Here is a 24,065-nt window from a genome sequence, read left to right as displayed (position 1 = left end):
CATAAACATATGCAGTGATAGAAATATTGTTACATCATTTCTTTCTCTTTTGTTCTACTTCTGGTTGAAGCAATCCTATAGCAAAGAGTGCTTTCAACTGGATCACCATCTGTGTTAAATAATAGGGAGTTCTGGCAGATAATATAGCTTAGACAGCTACCAACCTCCATTCATGTCTCCACACTGACTGCATAACCATATGGGATTAGTTGGCGCTGCTGCATCTGGCTCAGAAGGATTACCGTTACTATACTTCCGCTATCAAAAATCTGTGTCCCTGGCTACTTTCATTCTTAGTATTTTGTTGTATTCAATTGCATACGATGTTCACCTTTGCATGTGATTCCTATTTGACTTTAGCATTTTCTCCACAGCCCAAACAGACAAGGGTAGTTAGCACACTGGACAACAGTATCAGACAGAATTCCCGAAACCAAAAGCTTAGGTTAAAAAGGGGACTATACAAATAGACTGTTCTTCAAAATAGCCACAGAATCATAGAACAGCCTAGGTTGGAGCAGACTTCAAAAGATCATCAGATTCAAACTCTCAGGAGAAAAGGGAGCCTCTGTGAGATTATCTAGCACCCTGTCACAACTTAAAAACTTCCAGTGATGTTGACTCAACCACAACAACCCTGCGCTGATTGTTCTGGTTACTAACTGTTCTCGCTGTAAAAAAAAATCCTTCTTAAATCAAGATGAAACCTCTGCCTGTGCAACTTTTTTTCCCATTGTTCCTTCTACATGTGGCTGCTTGTCAAGTGGCCCCAATCTTTTTAGTAGCCACACTTGGAAAACTGTGGTGTGGTCCTCCATAAAGCTCCACTTATGCAGGCTGAAATGTTTTAATTCCTTCAGCTTGTCCTCACAGGATAGGTTCTTCAGCCCTTTGATCATCTTCGTGGCCCTTCTTTGGATCTTGTAGAGTCTGTCTGCAGCTTTTTTTGAATTACGGGAACCAGAACTGGACACAGTACTCCATGAACAGCTTAACAAGTACTGAGAAAAACTGGCCAGTACAGAGTAGCCTTAAAATAGAAGACAGTATTATATGAAATAAACGTAAGGTAGAGCTTTTGGCAGTTCATCACTAAAAGATGAATGTAGTTCCCTGGAAATGTGTCACACTTTTTTTCCAGTCTGTTTGCTGAGTTATACTTTCAGAAAAACAACTATTTCTCTGAAGTTGATTATCACCTTAATAAGCATATTTTGCTTTAAAATAATTTTTTAGAATCACAGAATCATTAAGTTTGGAAAAGACCACAAAGATCACCAAGTCCAAGCATCAGCCCATCCCCACCAGGCCTACAAAGCCACGTTTTTTGAACACCTGCAGGGATGCTGGGTGACTTCATCATCTGCCTGGGCAGCCTAATCCAGTGCATCACCACTCCTTCTGAGAAGAAACTTCTCCAAATATGGTTGACTCAGGAGATACAGCCAGAAGTAGTTCTATGGTTTAGTTTGAAAGTTATAAATGATAGTTCTCTAAATTGAAAGTAATGCCAGCTCTCCAGGAAATATATACATACAGGCTGTTCTGAAATGCCTCCTATTTATTTCCAGAGAAACTACAACAAATGCAAAGAGCACAATGACACTATTTGATAGAGAAAACTCTCAGCTACAAAATCTATTTTTCAACAGAGTCACCATCATTAGCTATGTATTTTTCTTTTTTGTCGGCAGTGAATAAAAGCCTGCATGTCGTGCTTGTAGCAGTCTGCATCAGTGGAGATGACCACTGTCACTGTCACCACTGTTGAAATGCACCACCCACCCACCCCTCACTGTGCTCACATTCACTGCTCAGTCTCCATAAATGTTCAGCATGTATCAGTGAATGTCAATGAGTACAATATTTTTTGCATAGAGGATTTCAGTGAAACACTTTTTTCTTCATCTGTACTTCCATGTCAGATGCTGTTTTGTCAGACTGCCCCTCTGCTCCCATCTCTCACATGCAACAAAATGTAATGGAATATAGGTGGTTCAGCCTCTACTGCCATACGAGCAACATCTGCCTCTTATGTGGTGGACCGACATAATAAAAAAGGAGGCATTACTTTCAGAGCAGCAAGATCAAGCAGCCAGAACCTAGCAGATTTAAGAAAGAAGATTGTATTATAAGAAATAAAGGCAAACACGGGGGATCAGGTTGACATAGGTCACATTAAGGACCAGATTCAGGTATAGACATACCCAGTATCTGAAATAAGCAATTCTGTCAATCCCTAAGACACCTAAATAAATAAAATATTAAAATATTAAAAATATAAAGCTCAAGATGAAAGTTAAAATTAAAAAAAAAAAAAGGAAAAAAAAACTCCAAACCGTAAGATAATTATTCCTTAATGCTGTTAGGACTTTATAAATGCTTTTTAGAATTTACCCTCCATTTGATACTGCATTCTGTAGTTCATCAGCACCTTACTCAATCCTTCTGAAGCTCATACAATGACTTTGCCATCTGCAGTCATATTTGAGTCAGGCATTTGGAGAGACAACCAGATAGTTCGTAGTTACTGAGGTACAAGTTTGATGCCTCTGTAAAACCACAGCACAGATGCCTCTCTTTTTAATATTTACAGCCTGTCTCTTTGTGTAAGATATGTGTAAGTACTCAAAAAGCAGAATTTCTGAACTTCTAACTAATATAAGGGAGCAGGTCACATTGGAAAGACCAGAAAAACAGATTCATTCCACAAAGTGAAGATGAATGTTTCTTGGTCAAGTTCCTGGAAATATCACTAGCCAGAAATCTCAGAAAAACTGATGAAAAACTATTATACAGATCATCAAAATACCTCAACTATTTTTTTTTCTTTGACATTGCAAATGGATTATAAGTAATCTTTCAATCTTAAATAAAATCACTCTCTACGAAAACTTGTACAGTCTGAACTTTGCAAAGTGATCACACACACTGACAAAGAAAGTATGTGAGGTTTTTCCATAAGCATCTCTTTTAGTAGTCAAATAAAGCACAGAGAGTGGGAAATTATGGCTGCAGTCTCTGTCACAAACTTTTTTTTATGTGGTTGGAGTATGTTGTGTACAGCTCACAAATGTAAGGTCACAACATGTTAGCATTTTATTGACATAAAGTTATACACATACAAAAGTTGTACCTAACTTACACTGTCTACAGTTTGTGAGGTGACAGACAACACCATAGAAATCAAAATAAGCTCTTCAGTGAGTTCTGGAGATTCAATTCCTACGTCATTTATGTTGTGCACTTTGAACACTTTTATTATTAAAATTGGTACAGACTACAGTGAGTTTTAGAGTCTCACTAGAATTTCAGTTGTAAATTCCTTGTGTAGAGATCAGAAGTAACGCTCAGAGTTGCACTGAGACCATAATACAGATGCAGGATGACAAGCATTGTCGCAGACATGCAGGTGAATATGTCATGATGTGATAGCAAAGCCATCCCAGAGGGGCTAATGACAGTGCAAATGGTGCTAGGAGAGAACTAAAGAGATGCAAGAAATTAGTAAGGAGCACAAGATCACGTGTTCTGACTGTGTTACAAAAAATGCGTGTACATACAGAATCACCATATACTCATGACAATGAAAACATGATAGGAGGTAATACCTGTGAGAAAGGATTCCATTTTGTACGGCGTACTGATAAAAGCCATCTGAAGCAAAGACTGCATAGGTCACATTGAAGAATTCTCCACTTACTGCCGTTTCTGGAGGCTTTTGCACCCATGCCATCTCCAGACCTAGAAAGAATAAAATTTTAAGCCTTTTCTACTTGACAGTTGTGTAAAAATGTAAAGTTTCTTCTGTAGTATGGAACACAGTGTAGTGAACAGAAGTGTGATTTCCAACTATTTTTCCTGCTGCTTTTTACAAGCCCCAAATATTCATCCATCTTAGTGGCTGCATAGGTAAGTGCAAATGCGCATTTATATAACAATTCTGACATTCACATTCTCCAAGCAATTGGAGTAACAGGACAGAAAATCTGATCATTTTATCTCTAGTAAATTTAATCCCAGTATAATGGAGTGCTACACTTGATTTCCTCTTACATTAGGTAATAAACATTGTTGGCAATTCTTGGCTGCTCTCACTGAGGCCTACCTCCTGGAAGAACAGACTACTTTAGCTCCCATGAAATACAGTCAGAACTGTTAACCTCACAAGATATAAATTACGTGTGCTAATTAAACACTTTAAAAAGTATTATCTTCTTATAAAACCATTTGACACCTAGAGCAGAGGACAGTGGGAGTACTGCTACTCAGACATTTGTCTTTTTCAATTTCTATATCCTTACAAGGAAAAATAATTTATCCCACTCATTTCCCTCATTCTTGGGACACCTTACTACCAACTCTAAACCTAGAAATGAAGTGAGATTATTCTCAAACAGTACTATCAAAATCTTTCCATTCCTTTCACCAATCTTTTCCCCTGTTGTTAATTGAAGGTTTTAAATTCTGACATGTGAAATTACTAACATTATGCAGACACGCAGACCTCAGTTTGTCAGGAAATTTAAAATCCTTTTCCCAGAGGATGGGTGAACCTGCTGTTCAGTTGTTGTTCAGTTACAGACTCACATATTAGTCCGGAGTTGTCTTTACAAGTGTATTATACACTTGCACTGTCAGTGAAATAAACTACTACTTTTCCCCTTAAACACAAATCCCTTTCATATATGAAGAAACAAACTGTAAACTAACCTAAAGATATCACCTCTCCCTCAAAAAGTAAACACTCATTATAGGAGCCAGCATTATGAGAGAAACTACAAAACAAATATTTACATAAAATCCTAATATTATTTGCATTAAAAGGAATGAGAGCTAAACTTCAGGAAAAGTGAGAGATCGAAGGTAGAAGGTCAGCATAAATTTCAGAAAAAAGTGTATTTATACTTCTCTTTAAAGGTCTCACAAAAGCAAATAAAACTCTTATTTCAATGATAGATACTTCCACTTCTAAATGATTTGAAGATCTTGCATTACAAGTTAAATTCACAGAAATACAGTAGATGCCTATTGCTTTGCATTTAGCAGTGCACCAAAGATGAGAAGGAAGAATCATAGAAAAAGGCAGGATAAAGATTGAAGTCTGTTCTAAAACTCTTTGAGAAGGGTTTATGTAAATGAAACTGCCTACTCATATTAGTTTCCTCTGTCCTACATTCACACTGATTTATTAGTAAGAATATGCTTCAAACTAGTCTTTTTTTTCTGGTAAGTAGTAGTTTCAGTGTTAAAGCAGTAGTAAATTCTTACAGCTTGTCAACTTACTTGACAATTACCTAGACAGTCTTTCAGTTTCTTTGTTCAATCCAAACTCTTCACAAAATGTTTAACTAAAGCATGGAGTGGAGAGCATCGCCCAGCAGTTTATTTCCTGGACGATTTTTACCAGTATTACAGTTTCTCTGGTGTACTTGTTTTTCTCTAAAAACCCTATCAAGAAAGAATTGTCTCCAGTTCCAACCTTTTTGAACATAAACAGAAGTGTTCCACTTTGTTTTTCCATCTCAAACAATTCAGGAGATTAAACAAAAAGATTATTATTTTTTTTAATGCCATCATGTAAATTCAGTTTTCAAACTGGAGTAAGTGGTTAAAGATCTCAGATTTTAAGTACTCATGGAACACAACTTTGAGCAAGGAGAGAAAAGTATAAAATGTAGAAGTGGTGCTTTTACTTACTGGCTAGAGGGTTTAAATGGTTCACTTTTGAAATGATGCCACAGAATTCCAGGAATAGAATTTGCAACAGTACTGAGCTGACTACCTGATTTTTTTGGATTATGCTGCATTCAGTTTTCAAATGAGAAATAAAATGTTTTCAATTCTTATTTTAGGGGGAGAGGCTCAGCTGTTGCAATTTTTCTTTTGGAAGCAATGAATACTGAGCAAATAATTGCTCGGAAGTATCTTTTGACTGTTTTCTTTCACCTTTTTCTCAAGAAAGAATGTCATCACCTACTCTGATGCCTTCCACCATGTGAAACATTTGTTATGAGTTAGGTGTCAGTCTGAGCACTTCAATTTTAGGTCCTCAACCATTCTCTGAGCAAGAAATTATATTCCTTGAGCAGCTTTAGAACTCACCTCCACAGTCCATCATGTTATATTCATCTGGTTTTTCCAGGGGCCAACAGTCATAGTCTTTGTTGTCTAAATCATGCCATCCTTCCACTAATATCACCTGCCAGAAACAGACCTCATAAAACACTGTATAGAAACAGGGGAAGGATGCTTTCCATCTGTAGTTTGTCTTTCTATCTAAAGCAAAGACAGATACAGTACTTGGCATATTTTGTTTTGTCTCTTCAAGTTCTGGAGACAAAAACGATAGTTTCCTAGGGATCGGTGTATTATTTTTATCTACCCAGTAATGATTCGTAAGACAATTAGGTGACTTAACTAAAATGTCTCTCCCAGAAGTTTTCCTCTGCAAAAAATGGGCAGTTCTAGGACCATATGCAGAGAGACATATTATTTAAAGATTTTTTTCTCTGTGTTTAAAATGACGTACACCTGCTGCAAACTGTCTTTCTTTTAATCTTTTACACCTACATTACTTCGATGACTATTTTTCATTAAAGCTTTAATAACAAAATACAATTAATTGTACAAATGTTACAACAGGCAATTATAGACAAGATTATCTATGCCTATTTCTTGCAGAATACAGCATTATAATAGCATACAGAGTGAATTTGAATGGTTGCAAAATATATAATATACCTATATATATATGTTATACACTACAAATGTTTTTATACTAATCAAGTAATAAAATATACCTTGTAGACTGTAGATGAAAAGATTATGATTATACATTTTGTTTTTAATCCACAATTAGAAAAGGATATTAAGTTCTGTGATTCTGTGATCCATATAATCTATTTTTTCTGTGCATATTATTGGAGAATAATCATCTACTGGTTTATGCAATTACTTATCCCATTATTCCAGGAGGAAGATTTATATAATTGATTTTTACACCATATTCTGCCATTATTCTTGTTTTTTACATTACTAAAATAGCATTCAACAATTATCTGAAATTAATAGCCATCTCCCTGCAATAAGCCATCTACAGTTCCTTCAGTACGCACGGACCACACAAATATGTGATGGTAAAAGGATCTACATAGCTTACCTACCAATAAACTGAGGAGGCTTTGGAGCCTGAAGGCAAGTATTTTGGTAGCTCGCATGCTCACTAATGTGCATCCAGCTCATCAAGTGATGAGGCTGCTTCTAATACTGCTGTTGCTGCTGAATTAGATGCCCCTGTCTAAGAAGCAGGGTTGCTAGGCAAGCTGATCCTGACAACTCCAGCTGCTGCAGATGTTCTGCCTCCCCCTTCCCTCTTCTACCCTACCCTACTTCTTCTTGATGCAAGCTGAAAACACCCCGCCACACCTCTGCCAAACCTCTCTGAAAAAACAGTACTCGTCTTAGGGGCAGCCCTCCTTTCAGACTGGGGCCATTTGTGCTCCTGTCAGCTCAAAGCTGGAAGAGCAATGGGAGGATTTTATTGCACTGCCCGGTTGAGTTTGGATAGCATCCGACCCTTAGATGGTATCAGGCAGATGATGAATTAATAATGTGAAAATAATCACAGAGACAAGTCGGGCCTGGGTGAAGAGAGGTGTACAAACTTCATGGCAAGACAGGGCCAGCTAGAGGTTGAACTATGTGATCTCCCAGGGTTCCTTCCAATCTGAATGATTTTAGATCCCGTAACTCCAATTCCTCAACCCTGGAAGTGCAGGACAACTTCTATCTGTGATCTGCTACACAGGTTAAAAAATAATTCTGCCTAGCCATACTGAAAAGATATTTCTAGGACTCTCTCTGTTTTCTGAAGTCACTGTTAACACTGGATGCCAGTAGTGATTTGGCTCTTCTGAGTAACTTGTCTGGAATTCTGGCTCTCAACCCAAACCCACTTCAAGAATCTTAGTCACCATGCTTGGACTTCAAAATCTATTGAATTGAAAGTTACTTTGATGCAATATGTACCCTGTTCATCTTGAAAGTGGTTGTAGGTCACTTAAAAAATATGTATCTCCTTGTACTTTGGTATGAGCATTTCACCCAAATCATTGGTTGAAATATATGAAAACATTTATAGACTATTTCAACTTGGCTAAGTGGTAGAAAGAGAGGAGAAATAAGAATGCCATTTTTGGCTAGAATTATCTGCTTAGAAGAACTCTACATATATCAACACTGAGCGAGATTTTCTTAGTGATTTCTTTCAGGATATTTTGTGCTTAATGAGGAATTTGCTGGCAGGAAAGCTAAGGATTACAGCTTGCTAGATCCTACAGCAACCAACAGATTAACAGATTGATCCTATTTTATTTAATAGGGCTGTCAAATATTCACATGACATTAGTATCATGATTCAAGGCATGCAAGAATAACACCTTACCTTTACAGCTACTCGTCTGTCACAAAGTTTAGAAGTCCTGGAAGGTGGCCATGTACAAGAAGCTGTTCCAGGAATCTGAATTAAAGATGGATGAAATCAGTGGCTGGTAATATATGATTTAACAACCTATCTGAGCAATACATTAGTTATGTCTTTATACAATAGTGTGTATACAGAGGAAGTCAGAAAGAGATTTGAATAAAGTAAGATGGTCATCCGAATCTTAATAATTTTTTGATTTGCTTCTTTTTCTCTTTGCAAATTATCTGCACATAATTTGTATTAATTTCTCAGTACTGCATTATACTATGAGTTATATTTCAGACACAGTCTGACTAAAATATAGATTATTCCACCTACTGCCACTTGATTGGCTCACCACACGCAATAATAAAGCTCTTTGGATCCCTCTCTTCTAAGAATTTCTGCAACTGAAAAAAAAAGTAATTTCTACTGCTTTAAATGAAGTGTATACAAAACCTTATTTTTACATATTTATTTCTGTTGGTTATGCTCAGATGGTCATTTAAGAAACCTGGTTTCCATTTCATTCTTTAACTTGCTTACAATTTCTAATACCAAATAGAGAGGAAAAAAGGATAGTTCAAAATTCCATAAGAAAAAACACCTTTGATATTGGTGAAGACATACATTTTCATTAATGTTTGCAAAAATGAAGGAAAACGCTTCTTTAACTTAAACTTTTTTTTTTTTTTTTTTTAACATATGACATGCTACTATGCAGTGTATATTATTACCTAGATGTTATCAGAACATTTAGTTTGTATACAGGAAAAGACAGATTTAGAAAATGGAAAATAAAAAAGTTTTATAACCATTTGGATAGACTACAAAAGATACAGTCAAGAATGAATCAAGAGGGACAGCTGAAGGGGAAAATGTGAAAAACTAGGCATGTATTACATAGAAGTGTACTGACAAGGTGCATGAAAAAGGTTCCATTAGCATTTATGCTTCCTAAAGAGGAGTGGTTTATATAATCTTTTATATTATGTGCATGCATTCACATGCAGGGATATTACAACCCTAAAAACCACAAAAGAATTCCAAGCAGAAACTGCAGGGATCCTGACCAGAAGACCATCATACATTGAGGAGTGGTGAGCTGTTGTGTGCTGCGTACCCAGAAGGGCCATCAGGCAAGCAGTTTCTTTTCTGACACTATAATTTATAGGCGGAGTTGTTTCCTTGCAATAAAAACGTGCAATAGTGTGAATGACTGAAAGGGGACAATCTCTGCAATGTACAAGCTCTGCATGACATACTGTGTGTGGGTTGGACGTCTGCCTGGTGCTTCAGGGATTGGGGTTCCCAGCATCTGAAGGGACACAAGATAATCTGCAGTATTCTTTTTATAATCTTAGCTCAAATATCAAGTATTCTAAATCGAGTCCGACTGCTTTTTTTTTTTTTTTTCTTTTTTCTTTTTCTTTTCCTCGCTGGGACATAACGGACCAGCACCTCCTTGCACGAAATAGAAGGTTCTACAGTAATTTTTGCAAAAAGGTAAACAAGCGTGACCAGAGCACTCTGAGATCTCCCTCTAGTGGCGTAATGGCAGCACAACGAGAGGACGATTCCCGCTTGTGCGCAGGTAAGTTTAAGTATAGCTTCCTCTTGATGCCAAAGGTTCCACAAATGGAGCATCTGCAGTGTCGCCTGCCCACGAGCAGTGCAGCACAAAACCTGTTTTATCTTCTCACCTGGGAGTATGGCGAGGCACTAGTGGTGGCTCCCTACCCCTTCCCTTCAGGAGAGTGATGCAAAGGACACAGACTCAAGAAATTGCTGGGTTTCAACATATGGACACGTACATAGCAAATTGCTACACATCCACTGTTTGCACATTTAGCCTGCAGAAAGTGCTTTGCCATTCTACTTAATGCAGCCCATAAACAGAGAATATTGTTCCTGTGCTGGAGCTCCATGTTGGCACAAAGTACATGTGTTGAGTTCTCCCAGCAGGGGCTTCTTGTGCACTCTCCCTGTGGTATTGGTACTCCAGACTTTCTGCTAATTATGAGATTAACTGGGCAACTGGATCAGAATCATGATCTAGATACAACTGATCTTTTCTTTTCCTTGTTCAGCTGCAAATGTTCTAACCGGGTCAGTGTTTTTTCCTCCCACCCTTTGTCTTTTCTCATCTATTCTGGCTGCAAAAATCACTTGCATTCAAGTAAGAACTGGATATGTGTTCATGATATGATTCAGTGAGACTCCAATCATAGGGAAGCTTGGATTACTAAGATCAAGAACCAGCATCTCATTTTCTCTAGAGGTCTTGGTAATTTGATTAAAAGACTGAAAACTGTCATGAGTTTTGTAGTAGGTCAGTGGCTTCAGAAGTACTGATTATCGGGAATGTTGAACTGACACCAAATTACAGTGTGGTGAAATATTGGAATGCAGGAAGCAAGCTCCCGAGCCTTGCATAAAGCACACCATCACATCCCTATGTAGTATCTTTGGATTTCCCTCACTCCCCCAAATACTGGGAGAGAACGCCAAAGAAAAAGGCCTTGGGCTAAAAGTATGCTAATTAAAAAAAAAAAAAAAAGAGAGAGAGAGAGAGAGAGGTAATAACATATATGATTTGTTCCCAAAGGTCTGAAAGCTTAATGTTAGATGATTAATCTTTGATGATAGTTTAACTCAATTGCTGCAGAATGAACAAACAATTACATAGTTTACACAAAGGAATAGAGCTGGAAGGCAGTGTGAAAGCATGACAAATTAGAGAAAGAGTTTTGTGAAAAGGTAATTACGGGCATTGAAAATTATAGCTAGGAAGCTGCTTCTTCTGACTACAATCTAGAATGTTACAGACTTAACAAATTCACACAAATCTCAAAAATGCAAATAACATTCATCAGTAGGGTGACAGGTAGTCTTCACTGGACTCTCAAGTTGCTTAACAAATTTACATTTTTATAAATATATTCCTTACGCCCATTCCAGGGCGTGGAGAATGACAGAAAGGCTTGTTCTGCGGCTGCAGCAGTGTTTAATCTGCAGCACTACATAAGATTAAACATTTAATTCATCTCAGAAATGTTTAAAAAAATCAGAAATCAAAGCATGAAGTATCAAGTACACTCCCTGCCAATTGTGTGAAAACTGTTGTCTGGGATATGTTGCAGACGTGAAGTACTTCTCCTTAAGAATATATGCTACTGTCTGTTCAGAGAATTGATTAGTACACAAGCTGTCATGGAAGGTATGCAAACTTTTAGGATTTTCACTGTGTAAAGGAATCTATCATTTTCCTAATAAGAAGGTAGAAGGAAGGCTGACACCTGGAGTTTCACAACCAGAATACTCACAATGAGAAATCTAGCAAGCAGTAGTGATTCTCTAGCTGGAAATTCTGTTGATCAAAAACTTTGAGATTGGATAACTAAAAAAGAACGTGCAGTTCTCATTAGAACCAAACAGGAACTTCCCTTTCTAAGTGATCCAGGCTAACCTTCAGAAATTCTTAGCCTAAGTACATAACTTAAAAGAGATTTCTGCATCAAGACATCTCCTTGAATTAATCACTGGGTTTCTGCTACTGTAACACAGAATGCCAACACCAGAATTGTTCAAAAGGCATTCCAAAAGCCTGAGAATGTGAGAATCCTACTTCAGTTTGATAGCATGACTTGCTGAGAGGTTTAAGAAGAATTGGTCCGAGTTCAGCACAGAATAATTCTGTTTGGGAAGAAACTGAGTAGAACATCTCTGACGTTCTCATCATTCAGTACTCCCACACAGGCAGAAATGTTATAAATGTCTGTAGTCCTACAGAACAAGGTAACTTAGCTATTGTTAAGATCTGCTGGGAAGGATCTTGGTGTCAGAGAGTGATAGCAGTGGAGGGACATTTCTGTTCCTCCCATATTCCTTAGGTACACTGATCACTCCACAGGTTGCAGTGACATTTGAATGAAACCTACTTTTTGCCTTAATTGGGTTTTTCTCTCTTCCTCCTTTCTCACTGCATGACTCATTTCTGTTTACAGAATTCTTCAGTGATTTTCTGACCATATTTTTATCCACATTAGTATTGCATATTTATTGACATTTCAAAAAGACACCCTTATAAGCCACAACAGCCTCAGTGTTTCTAGGGACTCATGAGATCAGGAATTCCTAAGTGATGCTGAGATGTCAATGACACAGGGATCTTTTCACCCTATGCTAGTGAAGGATAATTTGGCCTTCTGGACAATATCTTTGGATCAGACCAAAAATGAAATGGGAATCCCAAATTATTCCCTGAAGTCATGATTATTTTTGCATATGTCAAACTAGACAGATGTTTGCTTGACTTCTTTTTAATAATCTTCAGTATGATCTTTATCCCTTCACTGGTGGCCTACTCCAATGATTCACTAGTCTTCCTTGTAAGAAAGCATTTTTAACGTCCAACCTCTTTCTATCTTGCCATAATTTCAGCTCAGAACATGGAAAACAGTTAACACAGTCTGATTTGTACTTCAGGACTACAAGACCACTCTCATACTGTAATTAAAATAAATATCACACTTCTAGAAAGACATGGGAAGCATTATTTGCTTAATATTCCAGTCTATCTGGATATCTGGAAGCATCATCTCAATGAACTTCTTAAATCTGTGCACCAAGTGGAATAAACTTGGTAGATGTCCAGTTTGGCATAATGCCATTTTACAGACTGTTTTGCTGCTAACTAGTTGTCAGAACTGTCTTTTGGGAGATGCTGAGGATTTTCAACCTCTGCTGAACCTGAGAAGATTTCCATGCCATTCAAGATCCTCTGCCTCTTTGAGTACATTGCTTTCTTTGCTAAAGGCAGATGTGCTTTCCTTCTGACAGAAATCAGTGGAGAGCCAGCAACTCTATTCCTGCCACATTTAGCACCCAAACAGAGATCAATCTAATATTTGCACTGTAGCTTTGACATAAGGCACAGTGGCTCAAGAGCTGGCAGAAGAAACAGAAAAGAAAATTGAATTTGAAAGCTAAATATCCAGTGTGTCTTACCTGTTGGGATAAAATAAGGTATACTTTTGCATGCAACTATCATCTGATGTAGGACTCAGCCTCACTTTGAAATGCCTGGCACACATAATTGCTTTTTCCAATGATATGCTAGGCCCAGACTGAGGAACTTGAGGAGAAACTGCAATGAAAATCTTAGGCATACAAAATCATTATTATAAAGAGGATTTGTATTTTCCATGGTCTTACTTTTTTATTTCCTTAGGCAAGTGGCTATTTAGCTCTTCCTACTGTCTTTTGGTATCTCTCTCCTTCAGAGAGCACATACTAGAGTGCTGTCATTATTACTTTCCAGTAGCAGCAAGGTAAGTAGATGCACAGGGTGTCAGCATGATTCTACCGTCATATATTCCTTGCTCTGCTCTGTTAAACATCAGATAGGACTTGAGCTGTGTCTTCTCACTTATACTTCCCTCATTCCCTTTTTAGCTTGTATAATTCCTTGATTACTAAACTTCTTAAAGCAGTCATCTTGTAGGAAATTCTCAAAGGCACCAATAGCAGCCAGAAGCCTGATACCCACTGAGTCTCTCTATGGTATGCCACTTCTTTTTTGGAATAATCTCTCCTTTTTGTGAAAGCATGTGTTTGATGAGTAATAAAGGAGACACTAAGAATCTTGACAGAGGCTATCAGGACCTGGGTTTATCTCTCCCTCCTGAAAGCTATGCTGCCTGGACTTAGAGCCAACAATGACAGCACAGCTATCCTCCTTTGAAGTGATGTGAGGGAGAGCTGTCTAAGAAGCCCTAGCAGAAGCTCTCCACCTTTCTCTTTTAAGCTGCTTTTAGGCCAGGCTTTCATGCTTGTTTTCTTTCAGAACAATGCTGTTCCTCTGCCCATACCTGACCAGGTACCCTCTTGATTTCAATCCTGACTCTGAAACACGGACTTGACTTTAGGATTCTCAAATCACTGTGGACTTGCCTGGAAAGCTGCAGTCTTGGCTGACCCTGTTTACCATTTCCAGACCTGTTCTGCATGCTCTGTTTTGGCACTGTGGCCCTTGATCTGGAATGATACTACTCTGACTGCCTTGCTGTCACATGCAGCTTCTCCACCTTCCTTCCTTGTGGAGGACTCTTCCCCTGCAGCTCACTCTCAAGGAGATCTTTGCTGTAATGCTACAGAAAAAAATACATATATTCTGAGGAAAAAATGCAATAGAGTAAAATTCTTCTCAGAGAAGAAAACATAAATGTTTTATGAAAACCCCTCTACTTTTCATGATCACCATTTCTTTCATCCTGAAGTCTTTGGTATATTTTCCTGAACTTTCTCTAAAAGCAAGAATGGCTTATAGCAAAGACCTACTCTCTACAAACAAAAAAATGCAATTGGTTAAATTTTAACTACGTAATTATCATACAAAATTCTACGTAGAATTAACTTCAAAACCAGGCCTTATCATACTTTGAGACTTTCTGGGCTTTTTGTAATTTTTTAAATAAACAATACTATTACATATTTATTTTGCTTCCCAAGCATACTGCTACCCTATAGCATTCGCTTCAGACTGGCAGTGGATCTAAAGATTTGTACTAAATTTATACAAGCATTTAATTTTTTAGCAACGATAGCTCTATTCCATTAACTGACCACTACTGATTGTCACATTAGAGCATGGCCAGCAGGCCAAGGGAGGTGATCCTCCCCCTCTACTCTGCCCTAGTGAGGCCTCACTTGGAGTATTGTGTCCAGTTCTGGGCTCCCCAGTACAAAATGACAGGGATCTCCTGGAAAGAGTCCAGCGGAGGGCCACAAAGATAATAAAGGGCCTGGAACACCTCTCTTATAAGGAAAGGCTGAGCAACCTGGATCTGTTCAGCCTTGAGAATAGAAGACTCCCCAGGGACGAGGAGTGTCCTCCCCTCATGACAAAAGGGGGTTAAAGAGTCAGGCTACTTGTCAAAAGGTTAGGAAAACTAGATACGCCACAGAGACAGAAGAACAAAGGAAATAAATTGCTCTTCTACCAACTCCTACAGAAAGCAAGGCTTCCCAGGGATCGTGAGGCTTGTTCACTTTACTTTTGGAGAGCAAACATCCAGACTGTGAGGACTGAGAAGTATAGATCTTGAAATTAGCTTGATGTTAGAAGATTCTGTGTTCAAAAAGAGAAGGGGTGTATGAAAACCTGAATGCCCAAGGAGCTGGTATGCCTCTGTACTGATGAGGAAGGTATGCCATTTTAATGGTGGTTTGGGATGAACTCATTAGCACATTGAGCGTGACTCATGAGGACTATTATAGAATATTTTAGAGATTTTTCCCCTTTACATTTGAGCAGAAGGATGCTTTTCATCTCTGGCTCGGCTATTTCTGATACTAGCTAGGGCATATTTCAAGGCATTCTCCATGTTTCATGCGGGGCTTATGAAAAGACTATTTTTACCACATGACTATTAGCAAGTCTCTCCAGCCCTCCTGCCTCCCTCAGGGTCAAATTCTCCCCTGAAAATTCACTCTGATTATGTAAGAGGTATAAATTGAAATTCTACTGGGGAACTGTAGCTAGGGTAAATCTGAAGAGAAGATTACTTACGTGGTTTTGGTTAAGCACAAGTGGCTCATTCTTTTAAATAACAGTTGTTATTTTTGTTCCCTCTGATGTACAGTGGTTCAATAAATGTCCTGCTCGTAAGTTCAGTTCTTACATCAACTTACACCTTGTTCTGCTTCAGAAAACAGTCAAGAAGAAACAAATCTATTTGAATTAGTGAGCTTTTATGATAGAGGTACACCAGTTTGTATTATGAATAGAATGTATTTAAAATCTGAATTTTCTATAGAATTCCTTTATTTCTGAAAAGCAGTCTGAGATCACTTCTTCACTTCTGGTCATGGAATAAGCATGGAATACCATTCCTGTTTGTTCACAGTGTGTAGCCAGTGGCACAGACTGTGACTTTCTCAAGAAGCAACACTTCTTACTGTGTGCTTGGGATGCCCTTTTGTTTAAAAAAGAAGTCGTATTATGTAAGATGATCCCATACTATACAAGATAGCGTGTTGTAGTGTATATTTTGTTACTGTGCATGGAAACCAGGGTAAAACAGCTTTGATGAGTATGCAGAAGTGATGGTTTTGGGGTGTAAATGTCAAAACTTTCAAAGAAGAAAGCAAAATAAAATTCTCATAGTTGCCTAGGCTTGTATGACCAATAGGACTAGCTGTATGTGTTCTAATAGAATTCAAATAACCAAAATATGTATGGTTAATGGAGCACACGGCAGAGCAGGCAGTATCCAGGTGAGAAAGCAAAAAGCAGCAGGCAGGATCAGTGATGAGTGCTGCAAAGACAACAGTCGACATGTGCCTGGCATCACACAGGGAGGAAGTACTTGTACTTCTGTATTGAACAAATGTGTTTCACTGGATTTCTGGGCTGAAAGTGACCCTGACAGGATGCAGATATACTCCAACTTCTCTGTTATGCTGTTCTCTTTTTCTGACTGTAGTTTCTGTTTGCTAAATGAAACTAGCTGACAGTAACGGATTTCCTGAGTACTGCCCACTGGCACAGTAGAAGACTGCAACATTGCCCTGTGATTTCTTGAGATCTAGGTACATGGCAGTGAGAATTCATGCAGAATGATACTTGACAGGCAAGCACAGAAGCAGGTAGAGGTGCAGGATTTACTGATCCTCTCTGAAGAACTGTGGCTTCTAACACAGAGTAAATATCAGTTTGGTCTGATTTAACTGTGAAGGACAAAAGAACCTTAAAGGAAAAATGAGCCTCAGTTGCCATGGAGGAATGGGGAAGCGCTGCTCAGAACTATGCGATAAGTAGTTACTATTCATTAAATGTATGAAATGAACCAGAGTGACAAGAGCCAGGAATATCTGGACTCACCTCATAATGTCACGTAGAACATCTTTTCTGGCTCTTATGAGATCTGGAACTGATGCTGGCTACTGCTGTCTTCTGTATAGAAAGCAGTGTCCATTTTTCATGTAAGTGTGCTGAAATAGTCAGTTTGTCTTAGATCTACAAGGAGTAAAGACACTTGTTTACTAAATGGAATCTCAGATGCTAGGAAAAACTGCCAGTGCCCAAGCAAGTAACTTTACTTACACATCTTTTAATAAATGTCAGGCAGATTATATTTTCATACGGATAAAAAAAATTCTAGTCACATGCCTAATATGGATTCTTCACCTGTGTTTGCAAATCTCTGGCTCTGCCTGTGTCAAGCATTCTTATTAAGGGATTTGGTTTTAGACTGAAAGACTCAAATTCATACCCAGGGACGTTTATACACAACAGCGAAAGAACAAGGCAAGTTTCTACCTAGTCTGCCATGAAAAATCAACTCTGTAATTAAAGATAAATGTCTGTCTATGGTTAATCTGTCACAGTGAGTATCTCTGGTAATGCAGGATATTTACAATTATTTTTCAAGTTCTTGTAGTAATTATTTGAAAGCTTACTTTTAGTTACATCAATAAAAACACATTCATTTAATTCCACTAGTTCTAGTATGAGAAGAATCTCAAACATAATTCTGTACACATGACATTCCTATATTGTTACTGGAGACTCACAGTTCTGCCTCAGTGGTGAATTGTGTCTGACTCGTTATAAGTAACAACACTGATGGTTAGTACCACACAAAAGTAGTATCATCAAGAAGGTGAATTTTTGGAAACACGTGTTTTATTTTAGGTTTGTCAAAGTGCAAAATGTGGAAGCAGAGATAAAGAATGAATTTGTATTACAGCAGCATATTGATAAATAAATCAGAACTGAATAACTTCTATGTTTTCTTATCTTCTTCTAGGTTCACAAGCCTTGACTTAGTGTTGGCTGCAGAACTACAAGCTGAATTTCTACTCCATTAGACTGCACTGGGAATTCAGCACACTAGGATGTATTTCAAGCAATTTTCTTCAATTGTTTCTCCTCCATAAGCTACTCAGCTTTGACAAAGCTGTCCCAGAAAGTGTAATTGTGTTGCGCTGATTATACTTGTTTGAAAATTTTATACCTTCTTTCATTTTATTAGCAGTTGGCTTTTATTACTCTGACAAATTATGGGGAAAATACAGTGAATATTAATTGCCAGTGTTAACTTAATTTTCTTCTCAACAATTTTCACTTAATTAAACATTTCATACAGTATTGGTAGCAAAATCTAGGTATAATAAATGATCAATTTACCATTATTTTTCTATTTCTTAAGCCTTCTCCTTGAAGGACAGTCATATATTTTTAAGCACCTCACTTTTCAACTGAAGTCTTATTAATCACTTATACATTGCTTTTTCACTGTTAAGATTTTTTTTTTTAACATGCTTAAAAGGTTTTCAGCAGCATGCATTCTGATAGTTATTTTCTGCAGAAAAGAGGAAAATGAGTTCCAGAAGATGAGGACTAGTGAAAGGAATGTATTCTGGTAGTACAAAGCAGCACTGATTTTCTCTTTAGTGGAAACTGATCTTAGTTAAAAACTCAGTTCAAAAACTGAGTGCACTGTAAGTAGGAGAGGCACACTGACACTGAGTTTATAGCATTTGCTTTGAAGTTCCTGTAGCTCTACAGTCAAAATAAACAAACCAGCAGACAAAACCCTAGGTCCCACAACTAAAATTAAACAAATCATTTAACAAACAATTAAAAAAACAACCAACAGGCTTACCACTTTTACTTAGTGAAAAACAACTGCACTGCAGTGCTAAGTTATTGGAGGGGTTGATGATTTGGTTGATGATGAAACTGTGTTAAGGTCAGTTCAACCTCTCTCTCTGTAACCACAGTTCTATGATGGCAGTACATTTTTACTCAACCTGTCCTGAGATAATGCCAAGGAGGCAGCTTACTGCACTCGTGCTGACTTTCAACGTAACCTTACTTATGTAGTTGCTTAAATTAGGTCTTCTAGATGCCTGGTCACAATCAATGAGATCCTGATTTACCACAAATGAGAGGCCTACTCAGTGGTTTTACAAAGCAATCTATTTTTAACCCACACATACACTCAGAAGACTAATTTAAGGCACCTTCATCTTACAGATCTTTACTTTTCCTTTCCAACTAAATGATCCAGTTATTTCAGTCCCTAGAGATGTCATTTCAAAAGCACAGGTCTAAAAATTTTATAGCCAAGAGTAAGCTAAGGAAAGTCATTAATGGTAGACAGACCAAACTCCTTGAAAGAAAGAAAGAGAGGTGGGCAGTGACCTGTCAGTAAATTGGCTGCTATCACTAACTTGGGTAATTTAAACTAAAATCCGAGGATACCATTGCCAGCAAAAACCTGAAGGAGATATCTATACTTACGTCAACAGATTTTGAATCATTTGGCAAGTTACTTCTATTATTTTATCTAGCTCAAAAATGTAAGCAGCATTGTGCTAACAGGACAGTATAGCCCAGCAGAGATGAACAACCAGCTCCATCTCTGCCATATACCTGCTCTGTATCAGTGTAGTTTATCAAACTTCACTTATCTTCAGTTTTCCTATTTTTAAAACAAGGCTACGAATAATTAACTATATAAGAACCTAGAGATTAGAAAAATGCTTTATAAAGGTGGAAGTATGGTTGTTGCTAGGCAACCAATAAAAATAAATAGCACTCCTTACAGCTGTGAGCATGTTTGTCTAAAGACAGTGGTAGCAAGTTGACATTAAGTAAAACTCAGCATCCAGTGTGATCCTGTAGCCTCTTTCCTATAAGTAGGCTGAAATACCAGAGATTCAGAGCACAATTTGCAACTTCTATTACCTCAATATTGTTATTAATGCAAATGTTTCTGATACCAGTTAGGCTGTGATAAACATTGATCCAAGTGTTCATTTTTATCTATTTTCACTCATTTTTAGAAGCCAGTTTTCAGCGCTTAGTAAGCATCTTGTCTTTTCCTTACAAGCAGACAAGCAGCAGCCCTATGTGTTGTCAGAGAGTCTGTGTTCAGAAAAATATAGTGCATTTGCCTGATTACCTGAAGATGTCCTATTATCTTGGGAGTTTTACGTTGCTCTTTTTCTTTATTTCTAAAAAGAGATAGTACAGTGCCCAACTACGAAAAAGCTCTCTTCCCTGCATTTTGTAGGAGCTTACCAACAACATCTTTTGGCCTTCTAATCACCAATCTGATGTCACTGTCTTCCCTAAAGATACAAAATAGCGAGCCTCAGTTATCTATTTTGGAAGAAAATAAAAGTTCCTTCAAAACAACGGACAGTACCAGTTAAGGGCAGTTTATCCCATCTTTAAAACCCTTGGTTGGTGTGATTACTTAATAATCCCTACTACTTTATATCACAGAATGATAGAATGGTTTGAATTAGAAGGGAGTTTTAAAAAGTCGTCAGGTTCCAAACTCCTTTCTGTGGGCCCTGACCTTGCCATTCCCAGGGGTGCAGCATCCACAACGCCTCCAGGTAACCTGTTCCAGTACATAAACACCCTCATAACAAAGAACTTCTTCCTATTATCTAATTTAAATCTACTACCTTTTAGTTTAAAACTGTTATTCCTTGGCCTATCACTACACATCTTTGTAAAGAGTCCTTCTCCACCTGTCTTGCAGACTCTTCTTATGTATTGGAAGGCCGTGATGTGGTATCCTCAGCTCCTTCTATTCTCCAGTCCAAACAATCACAGGCCCCTCAGCCTTTATTCAAAGGAAAGGTCCTCTAGCTTTCTAATATCTTCATGTCCCTTCTCTGCATCTGCTTCAACAGCTCCATGTCTTGTGCGGGGGGCCCCAGACCTGGGCACAGTACAACAGGTGGGGCCCCACAGGGGCAGAACAGAGGGGGAGAATCATCTCCTTCATCCTGCTGGCCATGCTTCTTTTAATTCACCAGTACCCCCAAGTCTTTCTTTGCTAGGCTGCTCTCAGTACATTTATTTCTCATCCTGTATGGATGTCTAGGATCGACTCCACCCAAGTCATAACTCTATAGTCTCAAGTATTCTGCTGACCATATCAAAGAGGATACAGAAAAGGAAGCACTGTATGTTTTACACACAACCAGAACGTGCCACTATTTTCAGTACAATCTCTGAAATACAAAATATTGAAGAAGCAAGATTAAGCATGAGGAGCATGTTTTAGTGGCTTTAAACATCACAAGATTTCACTCATCCAATAAAATAGAATAAATAATATTGTTCTATCACAAATATGAATACAGTCCCTTCCATTAAATTTAGCACTTCTAATGGGTATTCTAAGCATAAAAAAAAATCTTTGGAGAAAAAAATGAAATAAATAACGTATGTTAGCTTTGTGGTGAATCAAAAATGGAAACTGTAAAATGTATTGTTTGTGTAGTTGCTGCGATGTCCATGAGATTGGAAGATGGAACACCTTAAAGTATAAGTGATTAAAGTGTTGTCCCGTTCATACAGTGTCCATAGATTCTTGAGAACGCAGAACTTAGAGAGTTGTTAGCATCTTGAATTAAAAGACTAGAAAGGAAAAACATGTTACATTGCCTTTTCATCTTTCAGTTTCAGTGCTGACTTTAAGGAAATATTAAGTGTCTACAAATACTAGCAGATGTGTCAGTTAGATACTAAATAATGAGGAAAGCAAATTACTTGTCTAACTAAGTCAAGTCAAATAAATTAAACTGGTTTTCAAAATACTGCATAAATTTCTTTGCAATATTGTGCCTTGAAAACTAGTTCAAAGCTTTATAAAGAATGAATGACAGCAAAGGAAAAACATTCAAAAATATGTGAGGCACTGAACAAGTTACCTGACACCAGTCAGACTTTCCAGTGAATAACTAAAAATAAAAATAAAAATCGAAAATCTAGAATTATCTGTCAAAAATTTACCACTTTTGCAATCACCAGGTGATTTACTGATTCAGAGGTTGGCAATCCTGACCACAAGGTAGAGGGTTGAAACTAGATGTAATGTTCTATGTTGTATCTTTAATGTTCCTTCCAAACCACACCATTCTATGGTGTTATGATTCTACGATTTCCAACACTGATTTTGTTTGTTTGCTTGTTTCCTTGGCAACTTTTTTTTTTTTACTTTTATTTTTTTCCCTGAGAGAATGATAGTTGAAACAGTCAAAAGTACCACATGGAAGCTGCATCTGACCAACAGCCAGAACCCAGAGTTACTCAGCAGAAGCTGATAGTTGTGGCAATCTGTAACTGCCACCTGCCGGTTACCAAGTTTACTGATTGTCACAAAACATTTAATACTAAACCACCTACAATCAGAGATGATGTTGCTTTGATCAGATGCTGAATTTAGATCTGTAAAAATTAATACACAACTCTTTGAAATCAGACTGTTTGCTACTGATGAAGTTTGTGTTGTGTTCGATGGACAAATGTCTGCATCACAAACCATCAGCATACCTGGAGATGCAGGGCTGCAGAGAGGAGCTCCAACATGGGGTGAAGATGTGATTGGTTGTTTTTTTCTCCCTAGTGCTACAGCACAGCTTCAGGTTGAAAATGAGGACGGACTGTGGAAAACACTTCCATTATGTGGAAGAGCTTGTATCTCAACACTGACACCTGGAACAAACAAACAAACAAACAAACAAACAAAAAAGAAGCGAGAAAATGAAAAAGAAAAAGAAAAAGAAAAAAAAAAGGACAAGTCACCCAATGTTTTCAAAGTTTTAACTGGCTATACAGTGATCAGGGGTGAGATTCTTACAGATTCCCAGGCTTTGCCCTTGGCTGTCATGTTTCTCATGCTCTCAGCACGGTGGCAGCCAAAGGAGACAGTGGAAATCCCGCCACCCGCACACTTTCCTCCCCCACCTTTTCTTCTTCCTTTTTTGGGAGGGGGTGACAGAGAGGGGGATATCCACTAATTTGAAGTCAGGACAGCTTCATGAAGCATCCGATCACCAGCAGATGGCAGATTTGCACAACACATTGCCTCCCCCTGGCTCCCTGCTGCCTGAAGGAAGATGGCGGTGTGGGGCGACCCGGGAAGATGGCGACGGGCTGCCTGAGGGGCCCCGGCAGGCAGCGTACGGTGCCCGGGCTGTCCGGGAACGGCTGGCTGGAGCAGGCAGCCCGAGTCGGGACGGAGTGGAGGGAGCTTCGGTTCGCATGGTGATGGAGGAGCTGGGCAGCTTCAGGATGGTCCTGCACGTTGCCAGCGATGTGGCTGCTACAGTTTCTCCGATCTGGTTTCTTACACTCTAGAATCCTGACGGCCTTTCTGGGGGTTTCCAGCTGTTGGTAGCATGGTCTCCTGTCCTCCATCCTGCCTTCAGCCGCCTTCCCCACCAACCCTGGCATGGCAATCAAGTGCTGATTGCCTCAGTGCATAAAGGACTGGATGAGGTGAAGAGAGAAACAAGCAAGCAAGCAAAAAAAAAAAAAAAAAAAAAAAAAAAAAAAAAAAAAAAAAAAACCATGCATTTTAGTTATGCAATGCTCCACAACTTTGGCTTCTTTGGAGACTGGTGCTCAGTGCTCAGATGGTGACACCACCACTTCCCTGGGCAGCCCATTCCAATGCATTACTACTATTTCTGAGAAGTTTTTCCTAATGCCCAGACTGAATTTTTTCTGCTGCAACTTGAGGACATTACCTGTCATCCTATCACTGTCACCTGGGAG

General features: G+C 38.3%; 1 protein-coding gene and 1 long non-coding RNA gene across 10 annotated transcripts in view; one reads left to right on the top strand and one right to left on the bottom strand.

The window, feature by feature from the left end:
* Positions 1 to 22,170, top strand: part of LOC121108471 — a 30,557-nt gene extending 8,387 nt beyond the window's left edge. Inside the window, exons 6-7 of the long non-coding RNA XR_005842996.2 lie at positions 1,237 to 10,061; positions 18,283 to 22,170. This is a non-coding gene — a long non-coding RNA (uncharacterized LOC121108471). The remainder of the gene's footprint in view (positions 1 to 1,236; positions 10,062 to 18,282) is intronic.
* The window catches only part of NPR1 (natriuretic peptide receptor A/guanylate cyclase A (atrionatriuretic peptide receptor A)), a 52,546-nt gene extending 28,763 nt beyond the window's left edge, over positions 1 to 23,783 (bottom strand). For 4 of the 9 annotated variants that reach the window (XR_006932457.1, XR_006932458.1, XR_006932459.1 and 1 more), the window contains exons 1-5: positions 23,146 to 23,783; positions 22,839 to 23,000; positions 8,447 to 8,521; positions 6,106 to 6,202; positions 3,612 to 3,744 (exon numbers count right to left, since the gene is read on the bottom strand). Coding sequence is in view for 6 of the 9 variants with exons in the window: in XM_040656178.2 (XP_040512112.1) it covers positions 3,612 to 3,744; positions 6,106 to 6,202; positions 8,447 to 8,521; positions 22,839 to 22,874 (341 nt within the window). In the remaining 3 variants the exon portion in view is untranslated. Of the gene's footprint in view, positions 1 to 3,611; positions 3,745 to 6,105; positions 6,203 to 8,446; positions 8,522 to 13,477; positions 14,620 to 16,040; positions 16,171 to 17,354; positions 17,490 to 22,838 lie in introns of all 9 variants that reach the window. The other 5 variants (XM_040656181.2, XM_040656183.2, XM_040656182.2 and 2 more) reach the window with 5 other exon arrangements.
* Positions 23,784 to 24,065: the final 282 nt, after the last annotated feature.

This window comes from Gallus gallus, chromosome Z (genome assembly GCF_016699485.2).
Source record: "Gallus gallus isolate bGalGal1 chromosome Z, bGalGal1.mat.broiler.GRCg7b, whole genome shotgun sequence".
NCBI lineage: Eukaryota > Metazoa > Chordata > Aves > Galliformes > Phasianidae > Gallus > Gallus gallus.
Note: the sequence above shows the minus strand (reverse complement) of the source record. Positions and strands in the feature narration are given on the sequence as shown.